At 43.6% G+C, this 26,948-nt stretch overlaps 2 protein-coding genes across 2 annotated transcripts in view; one reads left to right on the plus strand and one right to left on the minus strand.

Moving 5' to 3' along the window:
• The window catches only part of OGFOD3 (2-oxoglutarate and iron dependent oxygenase domain containing 3), a 48,198-nt gene extending 43,794 nt beyond the window's left edge, over nucleotides 1–4,404 (plus strand). The window contains exon 9 of the mRNA XM_030014040.2: nucleotides 1,548–4,404. Coding sequence (XP_029869900.1) covers nucleotides 1,548–1,684 — 137 coding nt within the window. The 3' untranslated portion in view covers nucleotides 1,685–4,404. The remainder of the gene's footprint in view (nucleotides 1–1,547) is intronic.
• Nucleotides 700–26,412, minus strand: LOC115341314 (urotensin-2 receptor-like). Its single transcript, XM_030014039.1, has 2 exons — nucleotides 25,228–26,412; nucleotides 700–1,729 (listed from the first exon to the last, which is right to left on the minus strand). Exon 1 carries the CDS (start codon nucleotides 26,392–26,394, stop codon nucleotides 25,279–25,281), a length of 1,116 nt encoding a protein of 371 aa, XP_029869899.1. The 5' UTR covers nucleotides 26,395–26,412; the 3' UTR covers nucleotides 700–1,729; nucleotides 25,228–25,278.
• Between the last annotated feature and the right edge of the window lie 536 nt (nucleotides 26,413–26,948).

A 26,948-nucleotide genomic window follows, 5' to 3' on the forward strand; every position in this document is an offset into this window, starting at 1 on the left:
TTAGTCTTTCATCCAGAAAAGCAGGACACCAAGGTGTAAATGAGCTATGCATGCGAACAAATCTATTCTTTATATATAGCTTTACCAATTATTGATGTGCCGCCACAGGCAGAGAAGAGTATGATATGACTTCTGCTTGGCAGTTATGAAAGACTATGTGAACTATGAAAGATTAAATGTGAACTGCAACTGAACATGCAAGGGACACAGAGGCTACTTAAATAGACTTCAGAGATTAGTGAGTAAACCAAGCTCTATAAGGCCAGTCTAGTTATGTTCAGATCTCCCATGTGTGCTGCTTAGGAGTATGTAAGCAAAGTAACTTCTGGATCTTTTGGATCACTTTTAGAAAAGAAAACCAGCTATGTGTCTGGTGCCCAGTTCTGTGGTGGAGATTGTGTAATGGTTGGAATAGTTTATCTTGTTGTTCAAATTTTAAGTAGGCATCCAAGTCTTTCATTTTGCCTGATTGTGAATGAGTCCCAGGCAGAGTTAGATTGTCAATATGAGTTCCCTATGATAAGCTCTTTAAAAACTTTAATCTAACTTGAAAAATGGAAAAAAAGCCTGAGTAGGAAAACCACATGCCACTGGGATAAAACAGTTGTGCATGAGCATTACTAGCTTTCTCAGGAGAACTTCAGCAGTCCTACAGAGTTGCGTCAGTTCTGAGTTACATGCCAACATCAAACTTTTACATTATCAGAACAGTTTAATAATGTGAAAGTGCAGAGAGCTCCATTCTGCTGTTTCATCAAGTGGGATGCTAATATATCTCCACTGTCATTATCAAAGTAACTGCATTTCACCTTGATGCCACTTAAGGCTTGGAGAACCCTAAGGCAAGGTGGTGGTCAAAGCTTGGACAGGATGAAGCACAGCAGTAAGCACTTGCATCTGTAGAACAATTTCCAAGCCAATGCATTGATGGAGTCATTCCTTCTAAGGAAAATTAATTTCTATATGACTGATACCTAACTTTCTAACCTGGCTCAACAGTGAGTGATCAGACTGCGCACAAAAAGCTATAGCAAATACTGGGTATAATGCTGATAAGCTGCCACAGCTGTTTGTAAACCTGCTGAGCATTTTTTTCACTGAAGACTTTTGGCCACCTTTGTAGTACTTCCTCCTTCTTTGGTCTAAAATTAGAGCCCAGACTAGAAGGGGAGCAGGAAGGAAATCAATACACTTTGCTGACAGTCACTAGAGTTACTTTGTTTCCTTTTTTTTTTGTTTTTTTTTTTTAATTGAGGCAACTAAGAACTGGCTTCAGATGTTCTTGGCTTCCTCCTGCCTTTTATAAACTATGAGTTATGGTGGAATTATGTCTCCAGCTTTGTAGCACAAAGGATTAACGTACGTTTTAAACAGTACATAAAGCTGTCAGAGTGCAGCATAAGCTCATAACAGTTTGTCTTTGATGACCTATGGGCTCTCAGGTAGCTAGGGAACAGTTGGACTGAGACAACAGCAAAACTGTGCAGGGAGCTGATAGCCAAGTGGCAAACTCCATGTCACTGATTAAATATATTTTGTCTTTACAGGCCGGGTTTCTTTTTTCACCTCTGGATCAGAGAACCTTCATCGGGTAGAAAAGGTTCACTGGGGCACTCGCTATGCCATCACCATCTCCTTTACTTGCAACCCAGACCATGGCATTGGGGATCCAGTCTTGATGTAATTCCTCTGGGGATGGAACATGAGGTCAAATGGAATGAGAGAAGCCCTGCAAAAGGAGAAGAAAAAGGGAGATAACAACTCTTATAACCTCACATTCAATTAGACTTTCCCAGCTGTATTAATATATTGCAATACACTTTGTTTTCACGTCCTTTTCCATAAATGTTGCAAACGGTGCCTTAAAGACCATCTAAAATTTGGTGTATTCTGAAAATGGTTTGTCTTCATGTCCTAAAGGGATAGGCTACAAAGAAGAGTTCCAGAGTGGGCTCTTTTTTTTTTTTTTATAATTTTTTTAATTCTTCAGTTTAAAAGATACAATCTTTTGGACCATGTCTTGATATGACTCCCCATGCTGCTGTTACCTCTTTAATTATTTAGTCTCTTCAGTTACTAATGCGATGTAGAAAGTTTGACTTAAGTTAATAGAGCAAGATGAGTGTTATTCTTCTGAACATACCTTCTGTTGAGACGAATGTATTCTCCTTAGCATGGGCATTAGTGGGCAATACACATGTGGTTTGACTACTGGGACTTACTTGAACTTTTTTTTATTGAATTACTACAGATATTTTCTGCTACAAACAGGGACTAGTTAATACAAAGTCAAAAATAGAATTCTCTGGTTGGCTAGAAAGCCTATTGCTTTTGGATTGCAAATGCTTAGTGCTAGGGAATGTCACTGCATTAGATACCTTTGATCAGAATGCAGCATTCCCAACTCACCTTGTTTTCTTTGGGTCTTAATGAAAATGATCAGTCTCCTGGCCTGAAGCCTGGTGTTAGGGTTATTAAGAGCTCTTTATGGAGACGGCTTGACCATGTAACCCTGTACATTAAGTAAACATTAAGAAGGAGAGCTGGGCAGAGGTAATCAGACAGTCCTCTGGATTCATCTGAGCATTCATCATTACCTAATTCCCAGGTAGGGCAGTGTGGTTTGGGAGGGGCACAGCTGAGAAAAAAACCCTAGTTTTATTGTGGTTTTCCATATGCCAGTTCTGGCCGCCTCCAACTCAATCCTGTTGAACCCTGGCTTGCTGCTTGGAAGGCTGGGTAACAAAACTCCATGGACCAGTGGACTGTGGCATGTGGGGTCTGATGAGGGAAACTGGTGTCCACCTGTACTTTAAATTGATATGGTCTCAAGCTAGGGCTTTGTTGTAAAACACTTCGAAAATATCTATATATTGGGCCTACATGTAATCTTAAGACCAAGTTGGAGGAAGCTTGGGTTTTTTGTTGTTGTTGACACAACTGCGAATCTTGTGTTGTGAAATACTGTGTTTTATCTTGTCCAAAACAATGTTTTATCTGCTTCAGAAAGTCTCAATAGCTCTTATTGGACTTCTCTTTCTCAGCTTAGTATGAAGACTTCTTTCTGTTAACTAGGACCATTAGTCTGTGGTGTCCTTGAATAATAAATTGCAAGGACTTAAGAGAAGAGGGGATGATTGCATTGCAGTACAGATAAAATAACATCTAAATGCATAATCTTGCCAACTACCTTTCTTATTACAATCAAAGATTTTTACGGGTCGGCGCATCAGTAAGTGAACGGTAGGAAAACAGAATTTGATTGAGGAAAAAAAATTAGGAAGCAAACATGTTGATTTGTTTTAATAGTAGTCTCTATAATTTGTGTGAAACACTTTGAAAATCTGGGAATGTGCTTTGATTTTTTTTTTTGTCGTTAAATTTTTTTATTATGTATACAGTTTTCACTTTTTAATCTACCCTTTTATGGAATTAATAAGTATTGGGGAGGATTACGCTGAAAATCCATATAAATAGGAATGATGACAGGACACTTGGACTTGTTCTATTGTGATTGTTCTCATTTGGCACACCAGTGAGATTAGTCTTTTGTAATTTCATTTCTTTGTTCTCAAACCTGAAAAGGGCTTCCTTGTCCGTGCTAACAAGGAAGAATTGTTAAAATGGCTGGATGCTAGGAATAATAAAGTTAGTTGGGTTCCATATCTAAATACTTGTCTCAAAGCCTGTTAATTCCAAGACATTTGCATTACACCCAAGTTGTAAGTCTATGTGAAGGCAGACCAAGAGCATCAGCAACTGCTTTACTGGCTTAAAACTTGATTCCTAACGTTACCTTGAGATTTAAATGTATGGCCTTTTCCATAAAGACACGTGATAGCAGTGGAATCTAAATATGAATGGACCTGTGTAGATTTAGGTTGGGATTCTCCAGGTTGAGGTCCTATGTTCCAAAATTCCTACTTCACTCTAAGTCCCATCACTGCTCTGCAACACTGTCATATAAATTGCTTTGCTACTTTTTAAAAAGAGTTACTTGCGTCTGTCATGCAGGCTTTGAGTCGCACTAAATGAAAATGCTACTTTCAGAGCTGCCCTCTGTAAAATACTGCTCAACAAGGTCATATTGGACCATGGGGGAAAGCTCAGCTAATCTCCTTTTGGATTTTCATCTTTTGAAGATCCTGTGTACTGTAGTATCTCCTGAACACAGTGCATATCTCATGCTATGAATTGACTGTCATTCAGAAATAAAATCAAGTTGGTATTTGTCTTTTGGAGTTTTTAAGCTTCAGTAATGTGTTCAATATGATGACCAAACCTGTCAAATATAATTTGTGGAAAAACTTGTGCACGGTACCTAGTAAGAGAATTCTTCTTTTGAAAGAAGTATAATAATTCAGTATGCTGTATGTTTCAGTACTGACCAAGCTTCAATATCCAGACTACTAAAAGCAGTATCTAGATCTATGAAGAAATTAAATAGCAAATGAGGAAGTACAGTGCAATCTAAAAGATTCTGAACATAGCCTCCAGCAGGAAAACAGTAATTGCAGAAAGGCTGATGTTCCTGGGGCAGAGGGCAATCTGCAGAATTCAGTGATCATTAGAAATAAACTTGGCTTAATTTATTTTAGTCCACTTAAATACCCCGAATAACTTTTTATTAAGCGTATCTCTTCCCAGTTCTTGACAGATAATTCTGAATTTGAAATACTTTAATTACTGTCTGTTCTCTTTCAGGTTCAGCCTGCCTGTTGCTACTGGGAAAAGCAGTGCTCTTTCTTAGAACTCTGATTATGCCAAGGACAGGATTTGCTCTGTTAAACTAGCATAAATCTGAAGCCAAACTGCTGCAGACAAGTGCTCTTAATTGAACACATGGTGATGGCAGAATTTGGCTTGATGTTTCCCAGTCGTGTGAGAACCTTTGTAAAGAGCCCTCGTGGTTCAAAGAAAGTAAAGAAAGGTCAGTACGTGTTCAGTGTGAATTGGGGCAAAGTCCTGACATTAAATTTACAGCCTTGTACCTGAAAGCATACTTGTTACAAGTATTTGGTAATGTTGATTTGTATTGTGAAAGAAAAATATTCGTAAGGAAAGGTAAAGCCTGCCTGTGTGAAAAGTCCCAGGGTGAAATAGAAAATACATCAGGAGAGCAAGCCAGAGTTTGAATCCCTACTAAGAGACCAAGTGAAGCTTCCTGAGGACTTCTGTGAAATTGTACTACTTCTAAAACTATCTTTCCATTCAGAGGTTTTGGGGAATATCAGGAACTTTTGTAAAATTAACAGGTATGTGATCAGATTAGGTTTTCAGTGTAAGCCTAGCTTTCAATCCTTTAGCATGCATTTTATTTTAATTTTTTATCTCCTATCACATGGTTCTAGGAACTCTGGGTGGACTTTTTGGCCTTTCTCATGTATAAAATTTTCATTGTGGAAGCACTTGTGGAATCATTGTGGTTTTTAATTCCCCAGAAATCAACTGAAGGTTTGGAAAAGGTACATTTATGTTGAGATTTTCCTGAATATGTATTGTCCAACTGAAATATTCTAAGCTCCATCTTAATGAACTTCAAGTCCAGAAATGTGTACCAGGATACTCTATTTATTTCAGTTTGGATTTATAGTAGAAATTTCGCTTCATGTCTTATTTATTTTTATTTATAAGGTCAACAGGGTACTTTCTGAGGCTGTAGCACATAATGATGTGCACATTAAAATAAAAGTGTAGCTGAAATGGCATTGATAATGACTATATTGTCAAGAAAATCTGGTTTTGTTGTTTCTTCAATTGCAATTCTTAGTACATTTGAATTTTTCCTTTATAGCTTTCCTTTCCCCAGTGAATAAAGATGGCTTTGTTTTTAATATAGAGTTCCTCACATTCCTTCTACATCCAGATACCCTTACACAGTGTTTACATATGAATTAGATCTCTCTAACATGCTGATGTGTAGCTTTGTGCAGTATTTCCGTCTTGTCTAAATTCTAGGAATAAAACCAGGAAATGTTGCTGGAGGTCAGGGCTCTTTGAGGAAAAAACAAATACAAGCAACCACCCTCCTCCTCTTCCCTCCCCCAAGAAAAAAAAAAAAAAGAAAAAAAAAAAAATCCCAACTCCTGTCTCTGGAGTCTCTTGTGCGGAAATCCAACCAAACATTCCAAGAGCAGCAGAAGAGTTATTTCCTTTCTGAACCACAGATGGTTCTGGCATGCATCGATCATCTTACCCTCGTTCAGAAAGGCAGTCTTCTCAGGAAATCTGGCTAAGAGAGCCATCGTAAAGTGGTGTCTATTGCTCCTTGTAAAAATACTGTGAAGAACTATAGCATACTTTTGCCTTATCTCTGTTTTTGTAAACCTTCCTAGGAAGCTGAAAGCGAACTTTCATGTTTACTGAAACCTGCCAGTCAATTCTTTCTTAATGATCATCAGTTTATCCCTAAAGTATCTGTGTAGGCACTCGTTATCTTCCATATGAGTGTTGGTGACTTGTACTAAAGCTTTTCAGGATGGACTGTCCAAGGAAGATAACTCTGTCCTACTTCCAAACTGCACATCTTTCTTTGATGCTGTCCATCACTTCCCCTCAAATCACTTATTTAATCTCTCAATTCTGTCCCAGCATACTTAAGCTTTTACCTGTAGCATATATTGAAGAGGGTATATAAGCTCAGTCCGTTATTTATTCATAGACTGGCTTGCTAGAACTGAAAAGGAACTAGCTTTTTCCCTATAACCCTTTTAGTCCATGCAGTGCATTAATCTTTAAGAAGAATTTCTAAAGGTACTGGAACTGTCAAGTGTTGCTCAATTTTTGAGATTTTTTCATTCTTCAGCATTCATTTTTTCAAATACTCTCTTATTTTTCTTCCATTACAGACATTGTCCATACTTGAAACAACACGTTTTATTTCAGAGATACTTATTTCTATCTTGCCTGTTTTCCTATATAGCTGAAATAATGACAAGGTAGGGATCAATGTTGCCTGCTGTTGAGCATTCTTGTCTTTCATGGTAACTTGTGGACAGTGAGTACTGAATTTTGAAACAGATACTAGAGAAACTTTTGTTTGTTTTTTGCTGTTCTTTGTCAGTGACTGTTTTGCATTAAGGAACTGCTGGTAGAGCTGCTCCTTTGTGAACTCTCATTGATTCTAACAGGATGCTATGCATGCAGATCAGACTGCAGGATCATAAGAAATGCCTTGCTTGGATAGTTCTTATTGTGAAATCAATAAAGCAGCCTAGAGGTACCATCTCCTTTATCTTTGTAACCTTTAGATGCATCAAAACAAAGCAAAAACCTCAAAATATCTAGGTTTACTGCTGGATAATCCTGAGGCTGTTGACAGAGTCTGGACTGGTTGAATCCATGAGCTGCCAGGTCAGATATATGGTTAATAATGAACTTCACTGAGCTCCTCACCCGAGACTTCAAGTTGAAGGCTCAGTGGTATGGAAGTATAGAAGGAGCATATGCCTGAAACCATAGTGCCTCTTTTTGAAGGAAATATTTTATTTGTAGAGAGAAGCTGAGATTTATGGAGCATTCATGTTACTTGTTTCTGGAAACTCCTTGTTAGAGGCATCCAGTGCTCAAAAAGCTCATTTTAGAAACGGATTTCCTTCCTGTTCTTTTGTTAACAACAACAACATGCCAACTAGGTTACTGAGGCATGATTCTTCTGGAGAGACACCTTGAGAATTTCTCTTTCTCATTCCTCAGTTTATATAATTATATTAAGCCATTTATGTAGATGCCTGGACACCTTGCTCCTGACTCCACAGAAAAAAATCTCGGTATTTTCTTTTCAGACTGCTTTTTGCTGCGTGGGTAAGGTCTCTGGGTGGATTCATGCCTTGGAGGTGACACCCTCAGCATATTAACTTGCCAGGCAGACCATTAAATCTGGGGGGAATAAACAACAGCAGATCCTAATGGAGTCATTTTGCACGCATTGGCTCAGGATGGTGGTTTCTTCCATTCCCTCTAGCAGGCAAATGTTTTTATTTCTGATTTCTGTTACTGAAGAGGAAACATGTTCTGGGAGTTCTCTCTGCATATTAGGGCTTTAAATGTGATTCATTGAATAACCCCATAAAAAGAAGGCCATGTTTTACCAGGTGATTCAAACTTAAAGGCTGCCGTGAAACCAGACAAATGCTAAGCCCATTTAGTCCTTGCACTTCTCAACACAAAAGTAGTGAGAAAAGTGATCTTGCACTTGGATTATTTCTACTTCACTATAACATAAATGTGTTTCTTCTCATTTGTTTCTTTATTTTAATGGGAGACAGAAATTCATTGGGAAGGCATTTCTTTCCACAGGGAGGAATATGATCAAAATACATTGTTTACTAGTATGAAAGAAGAGATACAACAAAAGTAAGTCAAGCCGAGGGGCAAGTTAAATTTAAGATGGTGTTAGGCAGAGAGCAGCTATGGGAGATTTTCCCACACTGAAATGTCCGTATCAATGTTGAACTGATGTTTCACGCCACTTTTCAGTCTGCTTTATTGTTTCATTAGAAGAGCAGACAAACAACTGGAAACTGCAAGCTTTCAGCCAGAAAAGCTCTTGGCATTAAAACCCTTCATAAAACTTTCAATGGGATCTCTTCCACAATACCATTTACTTAAGCTATTTCTCCTGTCCATGTTCTGTTTGAATTAATAGTGTATGTTGAGTATGCCAAAAATAAGTCATGCTGCATCCATCTATTTAAAAAATAATAAAATTAGCCTTTCTTCTGCACTTATCTTGTGTATCAACTGGGACTTTTTTAGGTAATGGTGTCCACCATGTATAGCATCTGTCTGTTGTAGCTTTTCTGGCACTAGGCAGAATTTAGACTTCTAAATAAGAAATAATCCCAGAAGAAATTAAGACTGAATTCATAAATATAAAAAAGTATACCGAAATTTTCCCCTTGAAAAAAACCAAAAAGGTTTGAAAAATGTGGGGGGTTTGGAACCATAAGAAAGGACAAAGTTTTACTCATTTTGTAATCTGTTACTTGAGGTGTAGGGAATATGCACCTGCTCCTCGGTACTCTCCATTGAGCTTCTACTCTGCTTTTCCATGCTTGCACAGTATCTGGAAATCTAGTCCTCTCCCGTCTGATTTTCCCTCTCTAGTTACACACACATTGTATTGGGAGATCTTCGTCCCTTCAGACCACATGCAGGCAGGAAGAATCTCACTTCTCTGCCTCAGCACAGGCACAAATGAATGCACGTGGATTTCTCAGGAAGGCTGTTCTCATCTTGAAGAGTGCCCAGCTGAAAGCACACAGCTCAGGAGGTGGTGAAGGCACTCACTCATGTAACATTTCTTCATGCGAAGAGCCTTGAAGTCTTCCATCTTCACAGCTGACTGCCTGCTACCTTTGAGCCTTGGCATTTTCATCTCAATAAATGGAACTTGAGACCTCTTGACTTTGTTTTCTAAATGCTCTTAGCACCTCCAGATGGCTTGTGAGTCAGTGAATTCCAGCATGCTGCAAAAATTATCACTTTCAATACAAGGTAAACACGTTTCGACTCTGCAGCTAAGATTTTTATCTAGGCTTTGCAGCAGGCCATTAAAACTTGTCCTCTTCCTAATCCTTCTCCTTAAATTAAATACTTCAGCCATAAAGCATGCACGGAAGAGCAGTAATCAAAAGCCTTTCCATAGCTGAATTCTACAGGGAGATACTTTTGAGATGTTCAGGTCTAAATTAATTATTCTGTTCTCTGGTCAGGCCAGTTTTGTGATTTCCAGGATCCCGAGCGAGGCCAAAGTGAAGGTGTTTGACAGTAGCTGTGCTGTTCACCTGACTCCCCTGGAGTGGGAGGTATAACAGGACTGTAATTGTGTGTACACTTGAAAGGGCTTAGGTGTTAAAGTTACAAACTTGTTGGGTCATAAGGAACAGTAGTATCCTCTTACTAGATCATTTGACAGAACTGAAAAAAACCATTAAGCTTGGAGCCTTAAAGCCTTGTTTTTAACGAATGGAGTGACTAAGTGGATCAATTAACTTAAAAAGTAAATGTCATTGTCTGCCTCTCCCCTGCCCATCAGCTGAACAGGGTTATTGAACCTTAGTTTTATTTCCTTCTAGCTGTGGACAAACATGCAGGGGATGGACATGCAGCAGGGGAGAAGACTCAGCTGGGTTATTAACCTGCCTCCTGAGGCTGCACTCACTACTTGCTCTAGGCACCCATAGCTACTTCCTAAGCACTAGTGAGGGGCTTGTTTGTGGTATGGAAAAGACAAAGGTGGGAATAGGACCAGGATATTGCAAAATCTTTTAAATTAAAAAGATTTTAGTTCTCTAATAGTGATGGCATGTTTGCTGAATGCATTCCGAGTAGTCCGCTACACCAGACTGTATCACTTAGGTGACAAGTATTTTCCAGTTGTGTTCAAGGCCCTGAAAGGTGAGGACAGCACGTATACATCTGAGCCAGCTTTATTCATGTAGCATGCCAATAGTTCAGGTTTGTATCAGTGCGACAAGTAAAATCGGTTTCCAAATTAGCTGCCTTGAAATTGAGAAATATTATTTTGTTGGGATGAACGCAGGTGTGGAAAGAATGCTTGACTTCATGAGCTTATCTAATCTCAGTCTCCTTCAAAAGGATATTAAAGTAAGTTCTTAGAGATAATAGCCAAGTATGCTTCCTAGCCACATGGGGATTTACCATTCCTAAACAGCTAAAAAGCTGAAACTAATCTGAAATATGAAAACTCCATAAAACCGAGGATTTTGCAACAGTAGTGTGTTGCAACTAAAAGCCAACCTCTGTATTTGGGCACAGGCTTAAACCAGCCCTCAGCAGGAATTTTTACAAGTGATTCAGGTGGAGATTGCTAGTCCTCTGTATTTCAGCAAAATAAGTTTTAAGACTGTTGTTATGGTACCCGAGTTAACTGCACAGGCTTTTTCTAGTCTTAATCTTCCTTACAGACTGCTCCTGTTCATGTTGGAAGGTGGGGGAAGGTTTCTGCTGGGGTGGTGCCACCAGCCTGCAGGCACCTCCCGTACCCCGACGTAGCTCCCCAGCAGCAAGGGTGTCAGCTCCGCTGCACGCTTCTCCTTTCAGGAGACAGTTACTCTAAACAGCAGAGATGGTGTTTATCCTCGGGGCCAGGACTCCATCAATTTGTCCAGTTTATGTTGAGAAGAGGCAGTAAAACCAACACTTACGAGAATTCTGACTGCACATGCTCCCACGTAGGAAGCCAAGAAAACCCTTGTGTCCCTTGGCCCCTCACAAGGTGGGTGGTAGAGACCACCCCAGGAGGAGGTTCAGGGTATGCTGGGGGCTGGATGGTTGGCTTTGGCTGTCAAATCCAAAATGCAGTCAGCAGCTGGGATGGGGAGGACTCATCTGCCAGATCTGGAGACTCTAAGGAGGTGGTGGCAGCAGAAAAGACTCTGGGGGCGAAATGGGAGATAATATTTGGGCTCTTTTGTGGGACTCAGCAAGATGTTACAGGTGATGGGAAGGGTGAGACCTTCTGCTGCTGAAGAGGTGCTAAGAAGGAGCAAATGCTAAATCCGGGTAATGGTGAGTGCTGAACGGCAAAGTCTAACATCCCAAATGACACTTGATGGGGATTGATACCACGCGGGTACACGTGATGGGGAAAGGTAAGACTAACTGATGACCCAGGGACTTCAGCAGAGTGTGGGATCCCTTCACAAGAAGAGACAAATAGTTTTTGACAGACATCTCACTCAGTATGGAGAGTTGAGATCCGTTTGCAGCAGCACTTCTCCAGCCATCCTTTGTTGGCAGGACTCTATAGCTGTTGACTTTTTGTAGTTTCTTGGGTACCACTAAGGAAAGGAGGCTGACAGGAGGGGCAGAAAATTCATGCTGCCCTGGTGTGCTACAGAAAGATGCTGTGACAGGGACACTTAGCAGGAAGAAAAGATCCTGACAGCATTGCTGTCATCCTTTTCCCAGCACAGTACCTTTAAAATCCAGCAGAAAACTTAGGGGAATGGAATCAGCGTGTGGCTGCCTCAGTGGCATACATCCACAGAAACCGGAGAGATGCTTAGCAGGAAGTGCCAGAAAGCACAAAGGCAAGACTGAATGATTAAAACAATTCTTTTTTTTTTTTTTTTTTTTTTTCCTTAATTTAAAGCTCCTCTGGAGCTTGATAAGCTAATTTGCAGAAATGTTTTGCATAAAGCCTTACTTTAAAGTAGGATGTCTAAGGAAGAATAGTTAGAAAAACTTTAGTTAAGGAACCACTTTGATTAAATACCACTTCCTTGGTATTTAGCTCAGCCATGCCATGGTCTTCCTAAAAAATCACTGCCTGGGAGAGGAAGTGGCCCCAAATACACAAACGTTAATCCTCCAGGGCATAATATATGTAGTGCTGATGAAACTAAGGTGAGGAATGAAGCAAAGTCACTTGTCTGATTTAAGGCAGCTACTTTATTGATGTACTGTTTAATTGTTTTGCTAAAGTAGATGTCTCGGCCTTATTAATTTAGAAGAAATTACTAACTGAAGAGAAAACAGTAATTCTAGCCCATATGTTAACTTCATTCTTTTTCCTTGGGGGCAGGGAGAGAATATCGCGTAACACTTCTCTACTTGAAGTCACAGGATCTCTTGAAGAACTGCCTTATGCCTTGCCCTCTTGTGGAAAAAAGGAGGGGAAAAAAAAAAAAAAAAAAGGAATATTTAAAATCAACCAGATCCCACCGGGCACTTCCTCATCTCAGCAGCCCAGACTCAGAATGGACGAGTTTCTTTAATTTGGAGCAGTTTGGCACAATATTCAATTAAGGACCTAGTGGAGTACTTGACTAGTTATCATTCCAGATCATTTGTTCTGCCTGTTTGAGAGTTACAACCCTCGACAGGTTTGGATTCCATTTCATTCAACAATTTTGTAACCACGGGTAACTGCAGAAATGACGTGGCTCCATGGTGCTGCAAGGAGGCTGTCAAGGTTGTCAGATTTTAAAATAAACCTGCTTTGACGGCTTTTCTGTTTTGCAGAATTTACCTTCCAGAGTTTGCTCTGAAAAACCCATTTAAAAATTGTTTTCCTTTTTTGCAGCATTTAAACTAAAAGCAAAATACATTAAGTTCATGGATGCCTTTGTAAAAGACTGGTATGTCTCCAGACGTACAAGATCTGGCTTATTCTAATCTCTTTTCCCTAACAGAAAAAAAAAGTTCACTTTGTTCTGAAGCGTACTGTGAAGGATAAGGTTCAGTACGGACTCTTCCTCCTCTTTATTTTGTGTGTACTACAGACAGGATCAGAGGAGTTGCTAGCTCTTGGAGGCTCGAAACATTTTTCACTTTGGAAGTGCAAAGGGGGTAAATCTGCCTGTGGTCAGCAAGGGTTTCAAGGCTTTGCTTTTTCTTTTTTCTCCTTTCCGAACATCTGCAGTTGACTTCCATGCTGGGAGGAGGGTACGTTTTTCACTAGCATGTGCCAGCTGACAGCTAAATCCCACAGGCATATCTACAGTGGTAGTTATATCTGACCGATACTGTGCATGAAGAATATCGTGTTAAATTAAGCTAAGACAAAGGATAAAAGCCCAAAGTGAAATAATTATTTTAAATCTGTTCACTAATTGTTTAAAATTAAGTTGTACTCATCTTGAGTCAAATGCTACCTCCCATTTAAGTCCTACCCTCAAAACTCTCCCCAAAAGTCCTCAAATAAAATCCTTTCAGTTACAAGCCTGCTGAATTCTCATACAGATACTTGACATTCTTGGTGCAACAGCAGAGATGACAATAAGCTGTAAATGCTTTTTTGTCTTGAACACTGCCTTGCAGACTCCCCACACCCCCTGGAAGTTAGTGTAGGCTCCAGAAAGCATCCTCTGGGTGATAAACATGCTTCCTAAGCCTTAAATTATCGTAAACCTTAAACAGAAGAAACGTGCCCAGCAACTGTGTTAGATCAGCAGCACCAGAAAAATGACAAAGCCGCTAAGCTTTTCTCCTGCTCGCACTTACTGGGCTTTATTAAACAGTCATACTTAGCCATTCTCTTTGCAATGTCATTTCTTCATTGGATGAGAATTTGATCCCCAAAGTGCCTGAGTGCTTACAGGGGAGTTGTTTCTTATTAAACACCTCACTGGAGACTGACGGCAGCTTCGGAGAGATCTTAATGCCCATGACAAATGTGGGAGGATCAGAGCTAGTAGGGACTAAGGACCAAACCCGTGACACCGCAAGGCGAAGAGCAAGTGCCATCTTGATGACTGGAGTCAAAGACTAGAGAGAAAGTGTTCCTGCTTTCCCCCGGCAGTGTGGGTCAGCAAAGGTTTTCAAATCCAGGGAAGGTGAGCACTGCTTTGGAAGGCTAAATTTAGCAGTGATTAAACGAGCTCTTAATTAACCAAATATTCCCCCTGCTTGCCTTTCCAAATTATTCAATAACTAAACAATTATAATGAGCTCAGCAAGTAATTACTATCCATTCCAGGCACTGCCCTCGCCAACGGCAGCCTTCGAAACCACCAGCTGTTCATGTGCTGGCTGGGAAATGAAGTCCATGAAGTGCGAGTCAAATGAAAACTGAACAGGAAAAAACTCCCACAGGTTCAGAGCCAACATAAGGAAAAACTGCTCCCCTCTGCTGAGTCTGTAAGCGTGTAGTCCCTTCCAGACTGAAGATCCATCATAAAAATTATTAGTGTGGATCGAAGCTGCAGTACTATGTTTTCGTGGGTGCTCTGGCAAAGATACAAAGGTTCCTGATGGTTATTCTGCCTTGGAAGGCTTTGCAAAGCCTCCCTGGGAGCTAATGTGCATCTCTAGAGAGGGAAGCCACAGCCTTACTCACCAACCAGAAAGAAGAAAACAGAAGGTAAAGCCCAAATCATCCGAGAACACAAGTCTTAGAGGTATTTGTAGTTGCAGCAGGGTAAAAGAAGTTGGATGGTGAATTCGGCCATTTACCGGTCTGAGTGATATTTAAACAAGAACAAGCTCAAGTGCATTGAAGCTTTTCCCCCATTATTTTTAAAAGCAATTTGAAGATGTCATTTCACAAGCACTTCTTTTCACGGCCCATCAGTTGTATTGGTTTAGCTGCCTGGGGGTGAATGGTGAATCTGCTTGGGACAAGAATAATTCTTTTTGGCTTGACTGGGAAAAAAAATAATCAAACAACCCTACAAATTAAAACAGCTTAATCCTTTAAAACCACAAGCCTGCAAAAAACAGATGTACCAGCCCAAATGAGGGGACAGAGGAGGTTTAAGCTGGAGCAACAGTAAAGGAAACCCTTGTCAAATTATGCTCCTAGCTATGCAGATGTAACTTCTCTAATGTAGTTGAAGGATTTGCTTATAGCAGTCACACTTGTAGAAACATGCCTGCTTTCTGATTAGGTTGTGGAAATCAGCAGAGACTTCTGCCTTCTCTGTGGGCAACCTGAAACAACAGATTTGAAATTCAAGAGGTATGAAATTTCCCCAAAGCCTTGAAACTCTCACTGGTGTGTTACAGAATCTGACAGTGGTGGTTTTAGCTATGGAGCAAAGCGAGAGTGGAAGCAGAGTCCCTGGGAGAGGGTGCAACTTGTTGCTGAGAAGGAAGCGTAACACAAAGAAAGGTCAGAACATGCAGAGACAGGAAAAAAAAAAAGCACATAACATTAAAATAAGAGCACCAAAGACAGCAACATGCTACAACCAAGCGCATTTCTACTGCACAAGTAAGCTAAACAGTCACATTTGATCCATGATCTTTCTGTAAAAGCTGTCTTCAATGTGGGCAGGAGATTCCGTCTATGGAGAATGATGGGAATGCACAGTCATTAGGCAGGTCCTGGGATGAAGCCTGTAATTATACATAGACCCTCCACAGACTGAGTCTGAAACACAAGCCTCGGCGCTCTTGGAGATAAACATTTACTGAAGAATGTGACAGAAGACAAAAAATGCCTAGTAAGATGCTGCTTTGATGCTTTTTTTGAGATCTAAGCTAATGAGCTCGTGCCAGCGAGCTTCTCTATTTCTTACTATGCCCTGACGCTATCAGAGCGGCAGAGACATCCCGCTCCCGTTGCTCCAGGCTGCCTCTGTAACTCCTTTCCCTGCACCACGAGGGCTTAGTGCTTGTAGCAGAGTTTGGAGACTCCCATACTGGGTATGCTTGTGAGCACAGTAAACAGGGCAAGAAGAGAGGAGGACTTGCAAGGAAGTCAAGCTGGGTCTTGGCTGTGTCTTGAAGGGGGCACGTGGCTGTCAGATCAAGCGCTGGTTCTGCACTGAGATCCTGACAGGAGGTGAGATTTCAAGAAACCGTAAGTCTCCGGCAGGTGCCAGTGCCTGGGCACATGCTCGAGCCCCCTCGGGGTGCCCACCTCTTCCCCGTCCTATTTTCACGCCAGGTATAAAGTCTTATTATTAGAGGTAGCATGAAGCTGATGTAGTATTGCCTTCCTAAGCCTCCTCTCAGCCTAAAGCAATTTGTCTGTGCTCTCATTCAGATTAATGAGTAATTCGGTGTGCCACATTAACGATTTCACTCTTGCGTTCTGGAGGCAGTGTAGCTGTCGGAGCCCTTCTCCCCACGCCCGAGGATCCTCTCATCCTGCTTCCACGGGGCCCCTCTGGGGCTGTGATCACGAGGACTTGAATTGGGGGACACACAAACAGTTTCCCAAGGCTGTGAAGTTATAGGTTTACAGTTTTTTCTTGTCTTTTATTGGACTAAACCCAAGACTTCTTACAAGTTTTTTCTTCTCAGTAACAGAGATAGATACTGAATACCAAGGGCACGCAGTGCCTGCTAAAGAATATATTAACTTATGATTGATGGAGGTAAAAGACCAAGTGATGCTCCAGCTCTGTCCCCATCTCTCCACTGTGTTCCACTCCCACCCCCCGCTTTAAGCCAGATCTGCAAGGAGCTTTTCTCCTAACACTGGGCACCGTAGGCTGTGGAGCTTCACTTTCTCATCCTGCCTAAGAGAACCTGCTGCAAAGACAGAGGCGGTGCTTTGAAGCTTGAGAGGTGTTTGCCATAATAAACTTGCCTTTGTATTCAAACAAACAAACAAACAAATGAAAACAGCTGAGCAAAGTTACTCGGTTGCTACTTCCTCTGCTTCTGTTGTTGGGAATTACTTGTGCTGTGCCTCAGGCAGGCAGAGGTTCCTCGACAGATTTAATCATTCTAAAAAGATGCCAACACCAAAATGACAGGGAAGCTCTGCTGTGTTTAGCAATCAGTGATGAGTGTTAGGGATAACTCTTTCTATTCAGCCTCCTCTGCACCCAGATCCTGCCGTTGGAGCAGGCTGCGGCACAGGCTTTGCCTGGGAGCAATGTGCTGCCTTTACCTTCACTGACCCCAGTGCTCCCAACCCATAACGTGGGGAAGAAGAGGCTGCCAGGAGGTAAAGAAGAGATTTTGCTTCCCTACCACATCTCCTGCTATTGCTTCTCACCCAAGGAGGGGCTTTAGAGAGGGTATTGATGCACTGAAATGATGATGCTTTTATCAAAAGACTCATTTCAGCCGTGTTCCCAGCGAAGCCAGCTGAGCACAGCTGCCATTGCTGTGGGCTACATGATCATCTTCACCGACTGGCTGCTGTTAATCAAAAATGGTGGAGTTTTGGTACACAAACACTTCCTCTGTTTGAGCATTAATAGCTAACCTGAACCCTAAGTTATCCCTACAAGGAGACCTTTTCACTTCCGTACGTAGCCCCTCTCATCCAAGGATCTCAAAACATTTCACGCACATCAGTGACGTCTTAAAGCACTTGTGCCGACGACGGAAATAGCATTGCTGTTTTCTAGGCAGTTAATGAACAGCGGCTCAAGAATAAGCGACTTCCCCGAGGTCACAGTACAAGTCAGTGGTGATTTTCTACGAGAAGCCAGGACTTGTGACTTCGCCCCATTTAAGTTCATCTCTCTCTTCAGCTCTGATGGCGAGTGCTGCCTCAATAGGCATCTCCGACATCAAAACCCTTGTAAATCTCTTCTGGATTTTATTAGCTATCTTGCCTGCCTGGGTTACTTATCAACAGCACTAGTGCTTTTGGGATGAATGGCCTGTGAGTCCCCACCAGCAGATGATGTGAAGGAAGATAAATGTATACACTTGAGTGGGATTAGATAACCGCTGCTGCCACGAGGCATGATGCAGGCGGGTGCTGCAGACTCCCTGTGTAGTCAGTCCTGCTATCGCTCCTTAATCTGAACACTGCCCAGGGGCAGAAAGCTGCTTTCAAAATGTGGTGGCTAGAGGTAACTAGGGCTCCAGCTGATTTTATAATAATGTCGTTCTTGTAAAATATTCCCTTCTACAGTGTTAAATGAAAGAAAAAAAAATGTTACAAAGAAAAAGCAGAAACTCAATTTATACCTGTGGGATTACTGGGTTTTTGAGTAGTGTGATGCTGGGAGCTGCCTCTCAGCCCATGCTCCCCAAAGTGAGGATGCTGCAGGAGCTCAGCACAGAACCTGGTACTGCCTACTGCTGTACACAGCTTGTCTGGTGGGACCTGCATGTCCCTGAAAGTTTAGATGTTCTCCTCTACATGTGTCTTCAAGAGTGCCGCTGTCTCTTACCTTTTTAGCATTGCTACTTTATAGTTAATTTACCTTCTCCATCCTTCCAGATTTTTGAACAATAAGTTCAACACAGCCTGAGAATTGCTATGTAGTGCCTTTTCCTGGGAGGCTTCTTGGAAGAGCCAGCCTCGTGGTTCTCAAATGTCAAGCTGATATTTAAAAAAAAAAAAAAAAAAAAAAAAGGCACAGAAGTGTCGTGAATTTGATGGACGTCCCCGGTGAGGTTTGCAGGAGTGCATATATAAAGTGGTAACTCTCTCCAAAAGGCTGTGTTTATGGACCCACCACATTTAGCTTCAGGAATCTCCCTTGCTTTGTTTGGATGAAATTGTGTTTGGTTTGAGTTAAGAATTCAGGAGCTGAATTCAATATCCTAACGGGAATGCACAAGGAAAGGCTAACAACATCTCAGAAAGACACTGGCCTAAACAAGCTGAAACAAACTTAGCAGATTTTACTTCTCCAGCGTTAGCACCGCTTTGGTTTTAGAATTGTATCCTCTGCCAAGCACGGCTGATATTGCTGGATGGTTTGATTTTGCACAAGCTTATTTACTACTTTCCCTCCAGATATCTTGATGGAGGGGTTTGGGTAGGATCTTCTGCAATGTTGAAGTTCAGCCTCCTCTAATAAATTCAACAAATGCCTCTTACCTCTTCACCGTATTTCTCACTGTAGAAGCATTCCTAGTGTTTACAAAAATGTTTCATTTAAATTATAAATGGAAAGAACCAGAAAAGTAGAGCCCAAATGCCAGAAGAATTCTTCAGGATTCATTTCTCCCTTTCCTCTTTTCATTGTCCCTTTCTTGGGTGGGGAAGAAAAGGAAGATGTTGCAGCAATGTTGCTTTGGTATATCCCATTGGGAACTTTTTCTTTGGGGACAAGATGGCTCTAGTTGGGACCACAGATCACAAAGCTCAGTTTTGACCATTCGAAACCTGCTCAGATGAAGTTAGTCTCCCCCAAAAGTGACAGACACCACACTAGAAACTCAGTGTGGGCAGAAAGCTGGATTCCTGAGCAGAAATCTTGATAATTTTTAAAAAACTCTTAATATATATCCCATTTAGGGTTTTAATATACCTCAATAACTTCTTTCAGTGTTGGGTGTCTGACAGAAGCTTGTTGCATCCTAGAGGTTTGGCCAAGCGAGCCGGCAGCGAACTCCTCCGTCTGCTTTCACAAAACTCAACCTGGGCCATCCAACCCCCCCGATACTTTGCTACCAACTGACGCATCCTTTCTCTCTGCTGTGTTTTAGATACATTCCCAAACAAGGGCAAAAACGCTTGTATAATGATAATAACAATAACTTTAAAGGGTACTTACATCCTGTGAAGCTGCAACTACTATCTTGAAGACAAAGCAATATATTTCTTACAAGCCACAGCAATTAACTCCACGTCTCTCCTATTCCCCAGAAAAACTTCAAACCAACAGCAACAACCAATATTATAAGGCAAAAAAACCCCAGCTGGGCTAAACTGTAGTTAGTCACTGGCTCCGGGTGTTTCTGTGGGTGCTGGCAGTGAGGATGCTGTGCAAAATGACAGGAATAAAGTTAGTCTGGGTTCGGCATAGAAAGAAATGTGGGAGGGGAAAGTTAGCACTTAGAAGCAGGCTTTCTCTTCACAACAGGCTTTTCCCCTTCAGATGTGTAGTAACATTATACTTTAAAGAAATTAAATGCTATTATATAGGCAGGTTGTGCCCTGATTCTGTGCAACCACTACGTTTTAAAGCCTAAAATAAAAAGCCAGTTTTCTTCCCCAAGACCTCAGGATGGAAGATTGCTGCTGCCACCGGAGGGACTCACAAATACGACGGTAGGAGCTGAGCATCCCCGAACCGGCCAAATTTCCTGGGGAGGATGTCTGACTTTCAGGGGCTGCCTTCAGGATTTCTCAGGTGCTCCGTTATCTGCTCCCAAGGCTTGAGGGCTGGGTTCGGACAGGAGGTTTGTGCACTTTCTTCTCTCATCATGCTGATGGGGGAACAGATTATGAACTTAACCATCCTGCCTGTTCTCCTCGGTTAATGCAACTGGGCAGCAAGCCGTGCATTTTGTAGCATGCAAGGTAGAAAATGCTCATAAAATCACCTCTATTTCACTGGCTTCCTTGGTATTCAATCACACACTCTGCACCAAAAATGACTACTAAAATAGGAGTTTAAAAGTTAATGATTTGCTCGCATTCATGATTAAATTGCAACATGTTGCTTTTGAGCATTTATTGCAAATTTGGTTTAGAAAAGTAGAGAGAAAGATGATTAAAAAAATGTGTGACCAAAGGTAAAGTCTGCAAAAATTCAGTAAGGTTCAAATGGATTCTCCTGTGTCTGGTGAAAACAACAATTCTTCTCACTTGTCCCACAAAGGACTGCTGTTTTCTCTTTGCAAGTCAAAGTGGAAAAATTGCCATTGCTGCAGCAGATACTACCTTAGATTAAAGGAAGGAAAAAGGACTCGGGATGAAACTGTATATCTTTCACAGTCTGGGTTGCTTTTTTTTTTTTTTTTTTTTGGTCATAAAAACATAACTCTAAGGGGTGTTGGACAAGATTTTCTAGTGATTAAACTATTCTTTCTTGTAAAGCATGTATGGAGTTCTGCAGTGACAACCTCTGGCTCAGCAAGAAAAATGCTGTTGCCTTTCCTAAAATTCCCATTTCCCATTTTGCTGAAGAACTAGCTGTGTCACTAAACCTGCAGCAAAATTTCATTTATAATAAAAAACCCAAAACATTAAGAACCACAGGATTACCATGATTTGGGTATGAGAAGTGATCCCAGAGTACACATTGCTTGCCTTCTTGGAATGTAGGAGAACAGAAAAGTAAAATTGTTTTCAAGGAAATCACCACATTTTGCTCAGGTACAGGCCAACTGACTTTCCTGTTGTTACTTCAGCCCTGGCCTGAGATGCTTCAGATTTACCATAAGTGACAAGATATGTAGAGTTTGCAAAGTCCCATCATCCAGATTCTGTTTATGTGTTGCCTCTCAATTTTCATATGCTTTTGTAGCCTCTGTGGCTGTGGAAACAAGATGTGTTTTTAATCTCACGATTTTCTGAGTCCTGACTCATTCTTTTCAGTGTTGAGGACAGGTAACACCTCTCCCTCACATAGGAAACAGCCTGAGCTGCTTTAGAGCAGTTTTGCATGGCCTGCACACAGGCAGATGTGCTTATAAATACTGAGATCCTACCAAATCCAAACCAACACCCTCCCCAAAATACTCCGGGTGAGCTGCATGCAAAAGTACCCCTTATGGGTAACTTAAAGGTTGTGTCAGCCCCAGACAGGACTCTCTGCTATAGACAGGCAGCAGCAATCACCTTCCAAAGCTAACTACCAATTTGGTTTTGTTGCTAAAGGAAGATACATGAAGACTGCGTCCCCATTTCCAAAACGTGAGCACACCCAGAAGAGTCAAGGCTTGCCCAATCACAGACAAGAGGAACTCGGTTAAAACATCTGCTCTTGCGGGTATTTATGAAGTGGGTCAAACCTTCTGACTTTTGGCAGTTTAACTGGTCCAATGGGACAATAAGAGGGATGCTGTTGATGTAATTCATCTTTTAAATGGAGCGCTGATCCCCAGGAGTACAAGAGGCTCCCGAGGAGTCGTGTTTGCAAAGGTGTGCTCCACGTCGTGCCTCCTGCGCTGCTGAATAGCTGTCATTCATCACAAACAGCAGCATCTTCTGATTGCTGGCCAGTTTTCCATGTTAAACAGGCTCTCCTCTGCCCCAGTGACATGCTTTGTGGGCATCATCAACTTTACTGGTTCTCTTGGTAGAGTAACCTCGTACAGGTTTGTAAGAGCCTGATGGGAGAGAGGAGCAGCGCTGGGATGGGACCAAGCTGAAGCACATACTGGTTGAAAAACCTGATGAGTGACAAATATCCAATATTTTGCCTTTCATCTGGATGCTCCTCCATCAACCCTTTGATGTTTAATGCTCTGACGATGTGGCACAGAAAGCACATACCCTATGCACCGTTTGTGATGCTGAGCAGAATAGCAGATTCCCTTCTGGGGACTGATGGGGTATCTCGGGAAGCATAGCCCAAATCCAACCCTTCTGTGTGCGCGTCCCCATATTAGGTTACAAGTGGAGATCTCATCTGCTCTGCATTTTTGTCCCTTTTTTTCTAGGCATGACTCCTTTTCAGCTTTCCCTTCATTAATAACTATGTTTTTAGACTGTTTGGCTTTAGATGTTTTAACGTGTGTTTTTTTAAAGCAGAAAGTGTATTCCCTAATACTCTTTTTGACACCTATACAGCTCTTCCATCATCTGCTTCCCCTTACATACCTGTTAATAGATATACACTGTACCTTGCAACTATTTCATACATTGTAATCATCCATCCTATAGCAGCCTTGTAAAGCTGTGGTGGGTAAGTGGCCTTCCAAGGACCTTCTCCTCAGGCCAAGCAATGGAAATCAAGACACAACAGCACTGTGTCGCATCAGGATCCAAATCAGGGTGGGTTTTTCTTTCTATAGCCGTAAGAATTTTTTTTTTTTTTTTTTCTCAGAGGTGGGCAAATGGCATGTTCAACACCTGGAAAGGGTGCAGCCATGCTTGGCTCTGCCAGGATATCCGTCTGGCCATACCGTTATGCTCCTGAGAGCAGGACGGCCCAGCACACCTCGCAGATGACGCACGTACTCCAACCTTCCCACACCGCCTTTTGAATTAAGTCTTATCTTTGTTATTCTTCTATGGGAGTGACTTCCAGCCTCGGAAACGGGAAGCAAAGGAAAAGTAACAATGACTTCAGAATGAATAATTAAAAAATGAATTAGTTCCTGAAAAGTTGTTCCTAAAAACTGTTGAAGACCACTCTCCCTGCCAATTCCCAACATGAACTGTGTGTTAGTCCCCCTATTTCACAAGGAAATGAGCACCATTAGGTCTATTTACACTGCCCAGCTTGGTAGCCTACACAATACTGGAACATGACAAAGTGGTCATCAGCCTTTCAAAGACAGTTCTGCGGTTAAAATCAATACAAGCAATTCTAAGGTGAGTTTCTTATTTCCCTCTCCCTGAAAAGCACCCCAACAACTGCTTCTATAAGAAGAATGCCTGACTCTCGGCACAGGAACGTGCTTCCCTGGTCTTCATCCAACATGTGCCCTGAAGGGTTTATTTTTCCGCTGTTAGTTGAGTGCATAAAAGCCAGCGTGTTGCTGTGCTGTGTTCTCTGCTCCCAGTCCTTGGCTGGGGTGTCGACACTTCGTGTCTCTGCTTTAGCACAAACATACCCTAAGGTTTGGCGTGTGACATGAGAGGATCACCCAAGGACACGGGAACCCAGTAACACTGCAGAGCTGGAGTGGGACTCCCCTCAAGCAGATGGGGGTTGGAGTATGCCATAAGGAAGTGGAAATGACTGTTCCTTAAGCAACTGCCTGCTCTTTCAGAAGTCCCTGGCCATCAATAGCTGCTGACAATAGTTTATACAACTCGTATCATGCTTTACTTATCCCCAGAGTCTGTCCCAGAACAGGAAAGAGGAATATTGAACCCAACTTCATCCCCACGTACACGAGCTCTTCAGAGAACAGCTCGGAACGGCAGCCTCGCCCCTGGTAAATACACCCCCCTGAGCTGGGTGAAGAGACCGTGTGAGGGGAAACCTGATGATGGTCCATTTTTTTTAACAGCATTCATTTTATAAACTGAGGTTTTACAGTTGTTTAGATGCTTACAGGCATCTCTACTGTCTGTGGTGAAGGTTTACTATGAGATGCCAAGTGGGGAGAAAATGAGCAGAATACATTGAGGCAAAATGCTTTTGATTACATGTCATGAATAAATTTGTCCCTTTTATGATGAGTCTCATGATACAGGATTCAGTCATTTTTCTTACAGCCTTAGGTCTTTGAGTGATAGGATTAGAAGGCATTTTTCTTTCTTTCCAAGGTAAATTTTCAGTTTTGCAAGCCCTGTTGACTGTTGAGAAAGGGACCAGCTTTAAAAAAAATAGTCAGTGGCAAACTCAAATCACCTTAGGTAGAACCCTTAAAAAATTACACGCTTTTTTTAGATAATCCTGTGGTTTCTGACAGCTTACCTTGTGGTTTTTGAATGCTTGGAGTTCGAAGTGCTGCTGCAATGAATTTTAAAATAGAGACTTTAAGCTTGATGAAACTGTAGTGCACTCTAATGTAACAGGAAATAGGAAAAGGGGCTTAAAGGTCTCCTTACACGCTCTAGAAACGAAACAGACAATGGTAACATATAGGGCAAACCCAAGGCTGGCAGCTGAATTAAGCAATACCAGAGCAATTTCAGACTTTTGCAGATCTGACCCAGCTGTAGCCTGAAGATAGTACTGAGAAACCACACAGGGGAAACAGTGCAGAGCTGGAGCTGGGCAAAACTCAGCAAAGCGTGAAAAGAGTTTGTGGCTGAACCGAACAAAGTATCCACCTCATCTTCCGCACCCGAAACCCTGAAGGATTTGTCCTGCACGGCTGCTGGCTCCCGGCAGGACCCTCCTGACAGCCCTAAGCCAGAGGGAAATTCAGACGGACCTCCTAGTACTTGGGTTCACGCAACTTCTTGCCCCTAACTAGAGTGACCACCAGAAATTAGTTTTTAGGACCCTTCAGGGCTAAGGGCTCCCAAAGCCCTACCTTGGCCAGACGCTCTGCTGGTCCTGGTGTCTCCGGAGCGCTTCCTCTTCCTCACTTGTCCTTCAGCGTGGCCATGCCCACGGCCTCCGAGCTGTAGTCATACTGGTTGCTGGAGGACGTGGACCGTCCCCAGGAGCACTGCAGGTTGGAGCCCCTCTTGCGAAAGGAGGATGTGAACCTGTAGAAGTTGCGGTGCCTGTTGCGCAGGTATTCCCGGTAGTTTTTGGTGAGCAGGGTGTAGAGGAAGGGGTTGATGCAGCTGTTGCTGTAGGTCAGGCAGGTCACCAGGTAGTTAATGCACTTTTGGGTTTGGGTGGTGAGCTGCAGGGAGCTGCTGTAGAGTCGCACCAGCTGCCAGATCCAAAACGGCAGGAAGCAGGCCCAGAAGACCAGCACGATGCTGAAAATCATGATGAGGACCTTCTGCCGGGGGGACCTCTTGCTCTTCTCCTTGTGGGGGGGGTTCCTCTGGGACTCCAGGTAGGTCCTGGCCAGGCGCGTGTAGAGGAAGCCGATGATGATTCCCGGGGCCATGATGCTGGTGCTGAAGAGCACCGTCAGGTAGGTCCGGTAGGCATCCACGCTCCAGGTGGGCGCACACATCCTCTTCACCTTGCCCTCCGCCTTGCCCCCCTCGGTCAGGGTGACCATCAGCATCATGGGCAGGGTAAGGAGCAGCGAGACCGACCAGACGGCCCCCGCCGTGACCTTCCGGTAGCCGCGCGACCGCTTCAGGGTGTCCAGGGGCCGCGTGACGGCCAGGTAGCGCTCGGTGCACATGAGGGTGAGGGTGAAGATGCTGGCGTGCATGGTGAGCAGGTCCAGGCTGAGCAGGATGCGGCAGCCCAGGTCCCCGAAGTACCAGTCCTGGGCCAGGTAGGTGCAGACGATGAAGGGGATGGTGGAGAGGTAGAGCAGGTCGGCCAGGGCCAGGCTGATGATGGAGCTGTACATGGGGGCCGCGCAGCGCGCCGAGTGGCACATCACCACCAGCGTGTACACGTTGCCCACCACCCCGGCCACGTACATCACCGACAGCACCGTCCCGAAGGCCGACGGGATGAGCAGGGGACCTCCCCCGGGGGGACCGCCGCCCCCCGCCGCCGCCGCCGCCGCCGCCGCCGCCGAGGCGTTGCCCCCCGCCGCCGCCGTCCCGTTGGGCTCCATGGGCGGCGGCGGCGGCCCCGCAGCCTCGCACCGGCCCCGCAGCTCCCGGCCCCGCCGGCGGCCGCTCCGCCCCCCGCGGGAGGCAGGGCGGTACCGGGCTGCCCTCGGGGGAAGGGCTGCCACCGCCCCCCCCCCCCCCGCCCCGCCGGGGCTGCTGCCATCCCCCCCCTCCCCGACCTTCCCTCCGCTCCGCGCCCCGGGGAGAGGAGGCGGGGGGGGGGCGGGGAGCGGCGACGGCCGCCCGCCCGGTGCGGGGCCGGCAGCGCGGAGCGGAGCTGCCGGGCAGGTGCCGTCCCGGATCGGGGTTGGGGGGGGGGGTTGTGTGTGCGGGGCCCCCGCGGCAGCGAGGCGGCAGCCGGAGAGGGCGCGGAGGGGCCCGGAGCGAGCGGCGGGAGGCAGCGTGTGGCCGCCGCCGAGCCGCGGTGAGCCCGGGGGGGGGGGGGGGGGAGCCGGCGGAGACGGGCTCCCCGAGAGGGGAGCAGCCTTGGAGAGCTCCGGGCTACCCCCCTCTCTCCCCCACCCCCCCCAGGCGAACAAAACCCGCCAGGCTGATG

This window comes from Aquila chrysaetos, chromosome 5 (genome assembly GCF_900496995.4).
Source record: "Aquila chrysaetos chrysaetos chromosome 5, bAquChr1.4, whole genome shotgun sequence".
Taxonomy (NCBI): Eukaryota; Metazoa; Chordata; class Aves; order Accipitriformes; family Accipitridae; genus Aquila; species Aquila chrysaetos.

Coding starts and splice junctions, on each gene's coding strand:
- LOC115341314 (XM_030014039.1), bottom strand. CDS start 26,394: ATGGAGCCCAACGGGACGGCGGCGGCGGGGGGCAACGCCTCGGCGGCG.